General features: G+C 39.2%; 1 protein-coding gene across 1 annotated transcript in view; it reads right to left on the bottom strand.

Moving 5' to 3' along the window:
* Positions 1-13,542, bottom strand: part of slc7a9 (solute carrier family 7 member 9) — an 82,511-nt gene that overhangs the window by 24,188 nt on the left and 44,781 nt on the right. The window contains exon 3 of the mRNA XM_060911274.1: positions 12,688-12,930. Coding sequence (XP_060767257.1) covers positions 12,688-12,930 — 243 coding nt within the window. The remainder of the gene's footprint in view (positions 1-12,687; positions 12,931-13,542) is intronic.

Raw genomic sequence — 13,542 nt, 5'->3', positions numbered from 1 at the left:
CTTTACCAGTGAATCTTATGCTCGAAAAGCTTTAACTCGGAAGGAAAACTGTTGAGAGAAGAAATAGCAATGATGACAAGAAACTTGCTGAAAACGTCCTGTCATCCATTGTTACTTGTAGGTTATACTTCTTGTAGGTTGATCCCACTTGATAAGAACCCTGGCATACGCCCTATAGGAATTGGAGAGGTACTGAGATGAATTATAGGGAAAACCATATCTGCTTTCTTTAAAGACGAAATTAAAGAAGCAGCAGGCCCTTTGCAAGTGTGTGCAGGTTTCAATGCTGGAGCTGAAGCAGCCATACATGCTATGGGAGAGATCTTTATTGATGAAGATACAGATGGGGTACTACTGATCGATGCAAGCAATGCTTTTACTCAAATGAACCGATCCATTGCCTTGCATAACATCCAGATCCCCTGCAAAGAAATATCCATATACTTGATTAACACCTATAGAAGCCCTTAAAGGTGGTAGTGAAATTGCATCTAAGGAAGGCACTACTCAAGGCAATCCACTTGCGATGCCCTGGTACTCAATTAACACTTCTCTGATCATTAATATGTTACGAATGTGTACCGTAGACCAACTGTCAAGCAAGTATGGTTTGCTGATGACTCTGCTGGAGCTGGAAGGATCACTAATGCCGCTTTTCCACTACAAACGCGGCTGAGTTGGGCTGAGCCGTGCCGTGCTGAGTCGAGCTGAGTGGGGCTGTTGGAGTTGCATTTCGACTACAACCGCGCTGAACCGTGCTGGCTGGAAGTGGGTGGACACATTGGGTGGAGTTAGCGAAAGTGGGTGGACATCACGTGATGTCGTTAAGCAGCGCAAACAGTGACATCAGTGAGCTTTTAAGCAGTAGTCTCACGACCCGAATAGTAAACAATAAACATGGAGGACATGGAGTCGTTAGTGTTGCTGGTCTTGGTTCTGTGGCTTGTTGTCACCGACAACGCCCACAGATACTGGCAAGAGCGTATAGATGAGGCGAAGCGCATAAGGCTTCATAATTCTCGTAATTCTCCTTCTTCCGGGTTTACAGTGTTTACAGATCCCAGCGTGCTCGCGGGGCATGTGTGGGCATGTGAGGACACTCCTCCTCACCAATCAGTGCACAGGGGAGTGTCTGCTCACGCCCCCAGCCTCACTCGGCACGGTTTGGCTCGCTTCAGCCCCTCTCCAAAACGGTGTGAGTTTTAGGGGCTAAGCAGGGCTGAAGCGAGCTGAGTCGTGCTGTTTTTTGGTAGTCGAAACGCGAGCCGTGTCGGGCTGAAGTGAGCTGAAGCGAGCTGAAGTGAGCTGAAAAAGGGTAGTGGAAAAGGGCCATATGTTACATGACTGGTATGAACAACTTTGTGAAGAAGGAGCAAAGTACAGTTACAATGTCAATGGGTCTAAAAGTTGGTTGATTGTTAAGTCAAAAGATCTAGCGTCTGAAGCTGATATGGTTTTTGAGGGTAAAGTGAATGTTTCAACAGAAGGTAAATGTCATCTTGGCGCCGTTATTGGTTTAAAAGAGTACAAAGATCAGTACTGCAGCGAGAAAGTCTCTAAATGGAAACAAGAATTAGAACCACTCTCAGAAATCGCAAAAAGCCAGCCACAGTCGGCATATATTGCCTACACTAAGGCCTACAAATTTAAGTTTACGTTCTACTTCTGAACAATTGAATCATTTGAAGAATATGTAGATCCTATTCAAGATGTCTTGAGCGAGAGTTTTCTGCCTATTCTGTTTGGTCAAGAGGAATTACTGCCACCCACTTGACTGGAAGTCGTCACTTTGCCTCCAGCACTGGGGGGCTTAGGAGTACAATCATTAAAAGATGAAGCACCAATGCAGTTTGCAGCATTGGAGGCAATATCTGCTCCTCATGTGCAGTCCATCAAAGAACAAAGTATGGAATCCCCACATTCAACAGAAGAGCTAAAGACGCGGCAAAAATCTTTGAAATCAGCGCATCTGAAGGCCAAGTTGAATTACTTGGATGTAACATCACCACCTGACTTATTACCGCATATAATTCAAGCAAGAGACAAGGGAGCAAGTTCGTGGCTTAACGCGCTACCTCTGAAAGAACAAGGATTATCACTAAATAAGCAAGAATTTAGAGACTCCTTGCGTTTACGCTACAACCTACCATTGACGGAACTGCCCAGCCATTGCACATGTGGAACAGCTTTCTCAGTGAATCATGCTCTATCTTGTAAAAAAAGGGGGTTTTGTAGCTCAAAAACATGACGGAGTTCGAGACCTACTTACAAATTTGCTCAACAAAGTCTGCATTAATGTTGAAGCTGAACCTTGGCTTATTCCATTTGATGGCGAGAAATTTGATCTACGGTCTACAAACATAAGTCCTGAGGCTAGGCTGGACATAAAAGCTGGTGGTTTCTGGAGTAGAGGAGTTACTGCATTTTTTGATGTTCGTGTTACGCATGTTAACTCTTCTAGTAATTCAAACAAAAACACCAACATTTTCAAAGATCAAGAGAAAGAGAAAAAAAAGAAAATACCAACAAAGAATTCTAGATGTCAAGATGGGTACTTTAACACCTTTAAACTTTGGAACAAATGGAGGAATGGGGGGTGAATGTCAGCTTTTTCTAAAGAACTTAGTAAATAAGCTAACTTTGAAAACAGAAGAAAACTATGCTTCTACCATGTCGTGGGTGCGTACTCGCTTGAGATTTGAAATCCTCAGATCAACTTTATTATGTGTAAGAAGATCTAGAACCCCTTTTAAGAACAATAAGGTTATTTGTGATGATTTTAATTTGAACAGTTTTATTGCAGATATTAATTAAAGTTTAATTTTTAATTTTTTTTTAAGTCTAAAGAAATTATTCTTATGGAGACTATATTTCCCCTTTTAAATCATATTAACATTAGATTCTTATGTTTGTGTATCATCTATGTGCCTGCCAATTTAAAAAAGGTTACAAAACCATCTCTAAAGAGTTTGGGCTCCACCAATCTACAGTCAGACAGATTGTGTACAAATGGAGGAAATTCAAGACCACTGGGAATGGTCGACCAACAAAGATCACTCCAAGAGCAAGGCGTGTAATAGTCGGTGAAGTCACAAAGGACCCCAGGATAACTTCTAAGCAACTGAAGACCTCTCTCACATTGGCTAATGTTCATGAGTCCACCATCTGGAAAAGTGGACTGAACAACAGTGGTGTGCATGGCAGGGTTGCAAGGAGAAAGCCACTGCTCTCCAAAAAGAACATTGCTGCTTCTCTGCAGTTTGCTAAAGATCACGTGGACAAGCCAGAAGGCTATTGGAAAAATGTTTTGTGGATGGATGAGACCAAAATAGAACTTTTTGGTTTGAATGAGAAGCGTTATGTTTGGAGAAAGGAAAACACTGTATTCCAGCATAAGAACCTTATCCCATCTGTGAAATATGGTGGTGGTAATATCATGGTTTGGGCCTGTTTTGCTGCATCTGGGTCAGGACGGCTTGCCATCATTGGTGGAACAATGAATTCTGAATTATACCAGAGAATTCTAAAGGAAAATGTCAGGACACCTGTCCATGAACTGAATCTCAAGAGAAGGTGGGTCATGCAGCAAGACAATCACCCTAAGCACACAAGTCATTCTACCAAAGAATGGTTAAAGAAGAATAAAGTTGATGTTTTGGAATGGCCAAGTCAAAGTCCTGAACTTAATCCAATCGAAATGTTGTGGAAGGACCTGAAGCAAGGAGTTCATGTGAGGAAACCCACCAACATCCCAGAGTTGAAGCTATTCTGTATGGAGGAATGGGGTAAAATTCCTCCAAGCCGGTGTGCAGGACTGATCAACAGTTACCGGAAACGTTTAGTTGCAGTTATTGCTGCACAAGGGGGTCACACCAGATACTGAAAGCAAAGGTTCACATACTTTTGCCACTCACAGATATGTAATATTGGATCATTTTCCTCAATAAATAAATGACCAAGTATAACGTTTTTGCCTCATTTGTTTAACTGGGTTCTCTTTATCTACTTTTGGGACTTGTGTGAAAATGTGATGATGTTTTAGGTCATATTTATGCAGAAATATAGACAATTCTAAAGGGTTCACAAACTTTCAAGCACCACTGGATGTATTGTATGTGTGTGTGTGCGTGTACAGTGGTGCTTGAAAGTTTGTGAACCCTTTAGAATTTTCTATATTTCTGCATAAATATGACCTAAAACATCATCAGATTTTCACACAAGTCCTAAAAGTAGATAAAGAGAACCCAGTTAAACAAATGAGACAAAAATATTATACTTGGTCATTTATTTATTGAGGAAAATGATCCAATATTACATATCTGTGAGTGGCAAAAGTATGTGAACCTCTAGAATTAGCAGTTAATTTGAAGGTGAAATTAGAGTCAGGTGTTTTCAATCAATGGGCTGACAGTCAGGTGTGAGTGGGTACCCTGTTTTATTTAAAGAACAGGGATCTATCAAAGTCTGATCTTCACAACACATGTTTGTGGAAGTGTATCATGGCATGTACAAAGGAGATTTCTGAGGACCTCAGAAAAAGCATTGTTGATGCTCATCAGGCTGGAAAAGGTTACAAAACCATCTTTAAAGAGTTTGGACTCCACCAATCCACAGTCAGACAGATTGTGTACAAATGGAGGAAATTCAAGACCATTGTTACCCTCCCCAGGAGTGGTCGACCAACAAATATCACTCCAAGAGCAAGGCATGTAATAGTCGGTGAGGTCACAAAGGACCCCAGGGTAACTTCTAAGCAACTGAAGGCCTCTCTTACATTGGCTAATGTTAATGTTCATGAGTCCACCATCAGAAGAACACAACAACAATGGTGTGCATGGCAGGGTTGCAAGGAGAAAGCTACTGCTCTCCAAAAAGAACATTGCTGCTCATCTGCAGTTTGCTAAAGATCATGTGGACAAGCCAGAAGGCTATTGGAAAAATGTTCTGTGGACAGATGAGACCAAAATAGAACTTTTTGGTTTAAATGAGAAGCGTTATGTTTGGAGAAAGGAAAACACTGCATTCCAGCATAAGAACCTTATCCCATCTGTGAAACATGGTGGTGGTAGTATCATGGTTTGGGCCTGTTTCGCTGCATCTGGGCCAGGACAGCTTGTCATCATTGATGGAACAATTAATTCTGAATTATACCAGCGAATTCTAAAGGAAAATATCAGGACATCTGTCCAGGAACTGAATCTCAAGAGAAGGTGGGTCATGCAGCAAGACAATGACCCTAAGCACACAAGTCATTCTACCAAAGAATGGTTAAAGAAGAATAAAGTTAATGTTTTGGAATGGCCAAGTCAAAGTCCTGATCTTAATCCAATCAAAATGCTGTGGAAGGACCTGAAGCGAGCAGTTCATGTGAGGAAACCTACCACCATCCCAGAGTTGAAGCTGTTCTGTACGGAGGAATGGGCTAAAATTCCTCCAAGCCGGTGTGCAGGACTGATCAACAGTTACCGCAAACGTTTAGCTGCAGTTATTGCTGCACAAGGGGGTCACACCAGATACTGAAAGCAAAGGTTCACATACTTTTGCCACTCACAGATAAGTAATATTGGATCATTTTCCTCAATAAATAAATGACCAAGTATAATATTTTTGTCTCATTTGTTTAACTAGGTTCTCTTTATCTACTTTTAGGACTTGTGTGAAAATCTGATGATGTTTTAGGTAATATTTATGCAGAAGTATAGAAAATTCTAAAGGGTTCACAAACTTTCAAGCACCACTGTATAATACACACACACACACACAAAAGATAGAAAGAGGGATTATGTAATATATATGGATCAGGCTTGTTTCCTACTCAAAGAGTGAGAGAAATAAGAAAAATGCATCTCCTTTGTCCATTGCCTGAATTCATTTGGGTTAGTTTCAGGTCTTCCAGAGTAGGGAACACAACTGCTGTATCAAACACAGATAAACAAGGGTATTTATAAAACTGCTCAAAATGAGTTACTAGTCTATATGTTGTTTACTCTCCCCTGCCTATGATGTGTTTACGTGAAAAATTCACTAGATAATAGTTTATTGCATGAATCAAGTGTCATGGCCTCTCAACATAATTTATTTTGATGCTATGTTGTTATTTTGTCCTGCTCAAATAAGCATTGTCTATGCTAAATTGTATAAAGTGGGGATGATTGTGTGTATGGTGGTCTGCAATAGACCGAGTCTGATCCAGGGTGTATTCCTGCCTTATGCCCAGTGTTCCTGGGATAGGCTCCAGCTTCATCATGACCCTGACTGAACATAAAGCACTTTCTGAAGATGAATGTATGAATAAAAGGTTTAATACATTTAAAAAATAGTCTTAATGTTTACTACATGGATGAACTGATATTGTTTTAAGAAACAATGACTTATTATGAGACAAAAAAAGTGAATTATGGGTATATGTAACAGCAGACTGTCATTAAAATGAGGAATACAGAGCACAAATAACGAAATGCAAATAGATTACTGATATGTACTGCTATTCACCCCATAATATTCCCATGCAGACAGCCTAACATTATAATTTTATCCCTGAAATATCACAACCTTAATCCTGTACAACTTTATTATACAACTTTAATATTAAATTCAATACAAGTTGTATATTCTGTAAACCATGTGATCCATCATTTCAGGGCATGACTTTAACCCTTTGATGCAAAACATGGGTCAAAAGTGACCTGGCTGAGTTTTTATCTTCTATATCTTTGCAATAAATTAATTCCATCATTCAGTATTCAAGGTATTCCTCAATTAACTTGTTTTTGATCATCATACATCCTTATTTTATTTTTTACTTTTTGAATAAAAACCCTTTTTGTATCACGACCCTTCTAATGCACAACATGGGTCAAAAACGACCTGCATTCATTTTCCAGGTTATTTCATGTATGGCTGAGTGTTTCTATGATGTACTTTTGAAATAAATTCATTTTGTCATTTTACTTTTCCAAATATGCAGTAAATATCTTGTTTTTGTTTAGCACAAATCATCATTTTCATTTTTCCTTTCTTAAGTTATGAACAAGCACAGCTTTTGTAATTCTACATCAAGTTTACACACACGGGTCAGGAACGACCTGCATGCATTTACTACAGCGTTTGGTGGGAACTGTGAATTGTGCTTGTGTCAGACATTTCACAGCTCAGCACAGTGCCCTTTGCCCATCTAATACATGTAAGTAATGTTTTTCAATTGTTCTAATATTACCTTAGAAAAAATTGATTATGTTTAGGTTACCTTGAGAGTGAGTAGATTACTTGTCAGAAAGTTACAAGTATTTACTATTAGCTACCTAGCTGTTGACATATTCTACTTTAGTTAGCTAATTTTATTGTAGTTGGCTTAGGTAACTACATAGTTAATAAATAAATAGCTGGCCCCATTCACTGCTAAAGTAATTACTTGAAACAAATTATTATTATTAGTATTAAGACATTTAATTTTAAATCATACTTGGATGACCCATGTGTAGTAATATAAAAAGTATTTTTGTTCATAAAGTAGGAAAGAAAAAATTAAATTAATGATTTGTGGTAATTAAAAACAAGATATTTAAAGAATACTTGGAATATTCAATCATAAAATAAATTGATTTCAAAAGATAGAGCAAAGAAAAACTCAGTCAGCATGAAATAACCTGGAAAATGAATGTGGGTCATTTTTGACCCATGTTGTGCATTAGAAGGGGTGTGCATATGTTTTGCATCAAAGGGTTAAATTAATATGATTTTACATTTTTACTTAAATAATTTGCAAATTGTACTTTATTATATCAAATACAGTGTCTTACAAAAGTATTCACCCTCTTGGTGTTTGTCCTGTTTTTGTGCATTACAAGCTGGAATTAAAATTGATTTTTTTTGGGGGGGCTGAGCACCAATTAATTTACACAACAGACCTACCACTTTAAAGGTGCATTTATTTATTGTGATACAAACAATAATTAAGATGAAAAAAACAGAAAGCTGGAGTGTGCATAGATATTTATCCCCCAAAGTCAATACTTTGTACAGCCACTTTTTGCTGCAATTACAGCTGGAAGTCTCTTGTCAGTATGTCTTTATTAGCTTAGCACATTTAGCCACTGGATTTTTTGCCCATTCCTCAAGACAAAACTGCTGCAATTCCTTCAAGTTAGATGGGTCATGCTGGTGTACAGCAATCTTCAAGTTTTGTCACAGATTCTCAATTGGATTGAGATCTAGGCTTTGGCTAGGCTAGTCCAAGACATTTAAATGTTTCCCTTTAAACCACTCCAGTATAGCTTTAGCAGTCTGTTTAGGGTCATTGTTCTGCTAGAATGTGAACCTTCATCCCAGTCTCAAACCTCTGGTCAACTCAAACAGGTTTTCCTCCAGAATTGCCCTGTATTTGGTGTCATCCATCTTTCTTTCAATCCTGACCAGCTTTCCTGTCCCTGCAGATGAAAAACATCCCCACAGCATGATGCTGCCACCACCATGCTTCACTGTAGGAATGGTGTTCTCAGGGTGGCGGGAAGTGTTGGGTTTGTGCCACACATGGCGTTTCCCATGATGGCCAAAAAGTTCAATTTTAGTCTCATCTGACCAGAGAATCTTCTTCCATGTGTTTGGGGAGTCTGCCACATGATGTTGGGCAAACCCCAAATGTGTTTTCTGATTTTTTTTCTTTAAGCAACAGCTTTTTTTCTGGCCACTCTTCCATAAAGCCCCACTCTGTGGAGTGTACAGCTTAAAGTTGTCCTGTGGACAGATACTCCCACAGGCCTAGAAATTCATACATTTTTTCACCAGCCAGCCAGACTAGTTACCTTCCAAAGTAACTAGCCAAACAGAAAATCAACTAGCCAAAATTTGTTCATGTATGAATTTTACTTCTGTCAAAAATAACACAAAAGAGAGTAGCTACCATTGTTCATGACTAATGTGCATTTATTTCAAGACCTGAGTATTTTGATACTGTTGTTAAATACATAAATGAGAACAACACAGAGCACCGTAATATATTAACAAATAATAATATATTGGAAAACTTGGCAACTTGGTGTACGAGTATTGAAAACAAATATACTTACTATCATGACTATAGCACCCAAAATATGTCCAACATGCTTTCTGTATTTAACCATTTATGAGAGAGAAAGCATTAGGAGCTTCATATTGACTAGGAATCAATCTGTAAAAAATTAATTATTCCATAAAAATCGTATCGCAGCCAAGGCCTACCCTGCTCCCACGTTTGCTTAGAAGTCCTTTGTCATTTCTCCTTCTCGTACGCTTTATTGGCGGCCTTTTTCTCCTCTTCAGACCGAGGTCGCTTTGTCCCCGTCTCTGGCGGTTTCTGTACACCTTTCAGAAAATTCCACATCGCAATGTAGCTTTGCCAGATGTAGATGTAAACAACAACAAAAACACGTGTTTAAATGGGCGATAATGTGGCCACGTCTATTGAATTTGATAACGCGATTACCACAATATTCAACGAGATGCGTTATATGCATGCACAGTAGTGAAAAAATCGACAGCCTGACTCGTACACGATGTGATTCGGAATTCTTTGGTATTTTCCGTCCTGCCGATAAACACATCGATTAACACAGACACGGCACACGCTTAATAATATGTGGCAGCTTTAGTTGACGGTGTGTCTGAATCTTCGCTTCATATATATTTTTTATTTTCAACTAGCCGGGCGGCACGGTGGTGTAGTGGTTAGCGCTGTCGCCTCACAGCAAGAAGGTCCGGGTTCGAGCCCCGTGGCTGGCGAGGGCCTTTCTGTGCAGAGTTTGCATGTTCTCCCCGTGTCCGCGTGGGTTTCCTCCGGGTGCTCCGGTTTCCCCCACAGTCCAAAGACATACAGGTTAGGTTAACTGGTGACTCTAAATTGACCATAGGTGTGAATGTGAGTGTGAATGGTTGTCTGTGTCTATGTGTCAGCCCTGTGATGACCTGGCGACTTGTCCAGGGTGTACCCCGCCTTTCGCCCGTAGTCAGCTGGGATAAGCTCCAGCTTGCCTGCGACCCTGTAGAACAGGATAAAGCGGCTAGAGATAATGAGATGAGATGAGATTTTCAACTAGCCAGCCGGACTGGCTAGTGGCAGGAATTACCCGCCAAATGACAAATTAAGACGCCTCGGGTGACCGGACCACCACGAATTTTGAGCCGTGCTCCCATCTCCGCTGTGGATCTTTGCAGATCCTTCAATGTTATCTTTGGTGTCTTTGTTGCATCTCTGATTAATCCCCTCCTTGCCCGGTCTGTGAGTTTTGGTGGGTGACCTTCTCTTGTTCAGTTTGTAGTAGTGCCATGTTCTTTCCGTTTTGCTATAATGGATTTAATGGTGCTCCTTGGGATATTCAAAGTTTGGGATATTTTTCATAACCCCTCAAAAATCAATTTCAATTCCAGCTTGTAATGCGACAAAACAGGACAAACACCAAGGGGGATGAATACTTTTGCAAGACACTAAATTCAAATAAAATATAGATTATAATAAAAATACAGTGGTGCTTGAAAGTTTGTGAAGCCTTTAAAGTTTTATATTTCTGCATAAATATGGGTTAAAAGATAATCAGATTTTCACACATCCTAAAAGTAGATAAAGAGAACCCATTTAAACAAATGCTAAAAAATTACACTTGGTTATTTATTTGAGGAAAATGTTCCAATATTACATATCTCTGAGTGGCAAAAGTATGTTAATTTGCATTCAATATCTGGCATGACAATAACTGCAACTAAACATTTCTTGTAACTGTTGATCAGTTCTGCGTATCAGCTTGGAGGAATTTTAGCCTCTGTACAGATCAGCTTCAAATCTGGGACACTGGTGGGTTTCCTCAAATGAACTGCTTAAAAAAACATTTCTGTTTTAGAGAGAGAGAGAGAGAGAGAGAGAGAGATTGATTATTAATCCCAAAGCAAAATTGCAGTGTTGCAGCAGCATTTTACAGAAAACACAACTTACACAAAACAGAAAATGAGGTAGGTTAATACTGTTAAAAAACAGTATTTACAAATATCTATCTATACAAACTACTTATACAACTAAATCAAAATAGACTAAAATAAATAAAACTCTGCAATTAAAAAGTAGAATGTGCAATGCCAGTCACAGAATAAGTCTCCTCTCCCAGCACAGAGGGGAGTCTTTATATATTACGTTTGCATTGGGGAGGAAAGACTTCCTATAGTGAGCCTTGTTACAGCAGAGTTTAAAGAGCCTCAGACTGAACCAACTCTGCTGTTTGACCAGTAGGTTATGTAGGTTAGTACTTTGAATTGGCCATTCCAAAACATTAATTTTATTCTTCTTTTACCATTCTTCGGTAGAATGACTTCTGAGTTTATGGTTGTTGTCTTGCTGCATGGCCCACTTTCTTTTGAGATTCAGTTCATAGACAGATGTTGTGGCATTGTCCTTTAGAATTCACTGGTATCATTTTAAATTCATTGCTCAATCAATGGTTCCATCATTTGGCCTAGATGCTGCACAACGGGGTCAAACCATGATACTACCACCTCTATTTTTCACAGATGGGATAAGGTTCTTATGATGATTCCATCATACAGTGTTTTCCTTTCTCAAAACATAATGCTTCTCATTTAGAGCACTGAGCGCTTGTTCATGTGAACTTTAGTAAATTGTAGATGGGTAGTAGTGTTCTTTTTGAATACCGGTGGCTTCCTCCATACAAAACATGTTCAGTGGTGTTCTGATGGTGGACTCATGAACATTAGTCAATGTGAGAGAGGTTAGTTGCTTAGAGGTTAGCCTGCGTTCCTTTGAGTGATCCTTGTTGGCCAACCATTCCTCAGGAGGGTAACAATGGGCTCCTCTATCTGTCTTACTGTGGATTGATGGAGTTCAATCTATTTAGAAGCTTTTCCAGCTTGATGAGCATCTACAAGTACAACTCATTTACAGGTCTCCTTTGTTCATGGCATGATAGACTTCCACATATGTTGTGACAATCAGGCTTGGATCCATCAGATCCTCTATACTGTTTATCCATCAGGATTGTGGGGGAAGCTGGAGGCAGGGTACACTCTGGGCAGGTTGCCAATCTAAGAGAGTTAACAGAGATGAACAAACATTCACACTCATACTAATCTAGAGTATCCAGTTGACCTCATCCCCATGTCTTTGGACTGTGGGAGGAAACCAGAGCATGTGGAGGAAACTCACACAGGCATTGGGAGAACATGCAGGCCCCGTTGTTTGTGAAGTTCAAACCCAGAACCTTCTTGCTGTGAGGGGACAGTGCTAACCACTGCATCACCGTGCCACCCCTTTAATAGATCACTGTTCTTTAAATAAAACAAGACACCCACTCATACCTGATTATCATCCCACTGATTGAACACACATGATTACCTTAAAATTAACTGCTAATCCTTGATATTGACATACGTTTGCCACTCACAGATGAGTATTATTGGATCATTTTACTCAATAAATGACCAAGTATAATACCTTTGTTTCATTTGTTTAACTGGGTTCTCTTTATCTATTTTAGGACTTGTGTGAAACTGTGTTTAGGGCACATTTATGCAAAAACAGAAAATCCTAAAGGTTTCACAAAATTTCAAGCACTACTGTATTTATAAGCAGTTATATTATTTATAAGCAGTTTTATTATTACTGATGTAACTTTAGCAGTGAATAAAGTAGCAGTCTTGATTCTCACATACAGATAGAGGCAGCAGCCAGGCATTTGCTGATAATCACCGGTGGGCTGCACCCTGGGTAAAAAGGCGTAGAGGCATATTTTCCAGAGCTGAGGGCAATGATGGCCAATGATGAAGGCTTCAGTATTATGATGCTTGTCCAGGAGTAAAGGTAGGCAGGAATGGGTCCGAAACTCTCCATCAGGTATGAGTACTCACCACCTGACTTTGTTATCATGGTGCCAAGCTCTGCATAGCAAAGAGCCCCTGTACACACATTTTAGTACAAAAAAAAAAAAACATCAGCTGTACACCATTTAGAGTGCATACTGGATACAAATAGTGCACTATGGTAAAGGCCTTAATGTATGTATGAAACTAAAGTTTACCTTAAGCATGTTTCTCTTGCACAGTATTGGCTCAAGCAAGGACCAGTAAATCCAACCTCACTATCTGACATTTTGTTCCAAACACAATAGTTCTCTTGGTCAGTTTCATCAATATGAGAAAACCTTTAATAGGCAGACCAGTTTGTTTATGAAGTACTGGAAGCCACAGGACTTTGTATATAATTCTAAAGCTCATATTTGTGATTTGAGTTCTCAGTACAAGAGGCTGGGAACACTAATCATTATGGTACATCAACAAAGATGTTTTTTGCTTTTGAATTTTGTATTTTCAAAATTAATGGTAGCATATAATTCACTGATTATGTATTTAGCAATGCATTTAAGAATGAGCCATTAATCACATGGTTAAATGACAGTTTATTAACACAGACTATAGTTAATATACTAATTAACATTAAAACACTTTCACTTACGGTGGCTATAAAAAGTGTACACACCCCATTAAAATGATATTTTTTTTTACATCCGA

This window comes from Neoarius graeffei, chromosome 27, assembly GCF_027579695.1.
Source record: "Neoarius graeffei isolate fNeoGra1 chromosome 27, fNeoGra1.pri, whole genome shotgun sequence".
Taxonomy (NCBI): domain Eukaryota; kingdom Metazoa; phylum Chordata; class Actinopteri; order Siluriformes; family Ariidae; genus Neoarius; species Neoarius graeffei.
The sequence above is the reverse complement of the archived record's forward strand: the minus strand, read 5'-3'. Positions and strand labels throughout refer to the sequence as shown.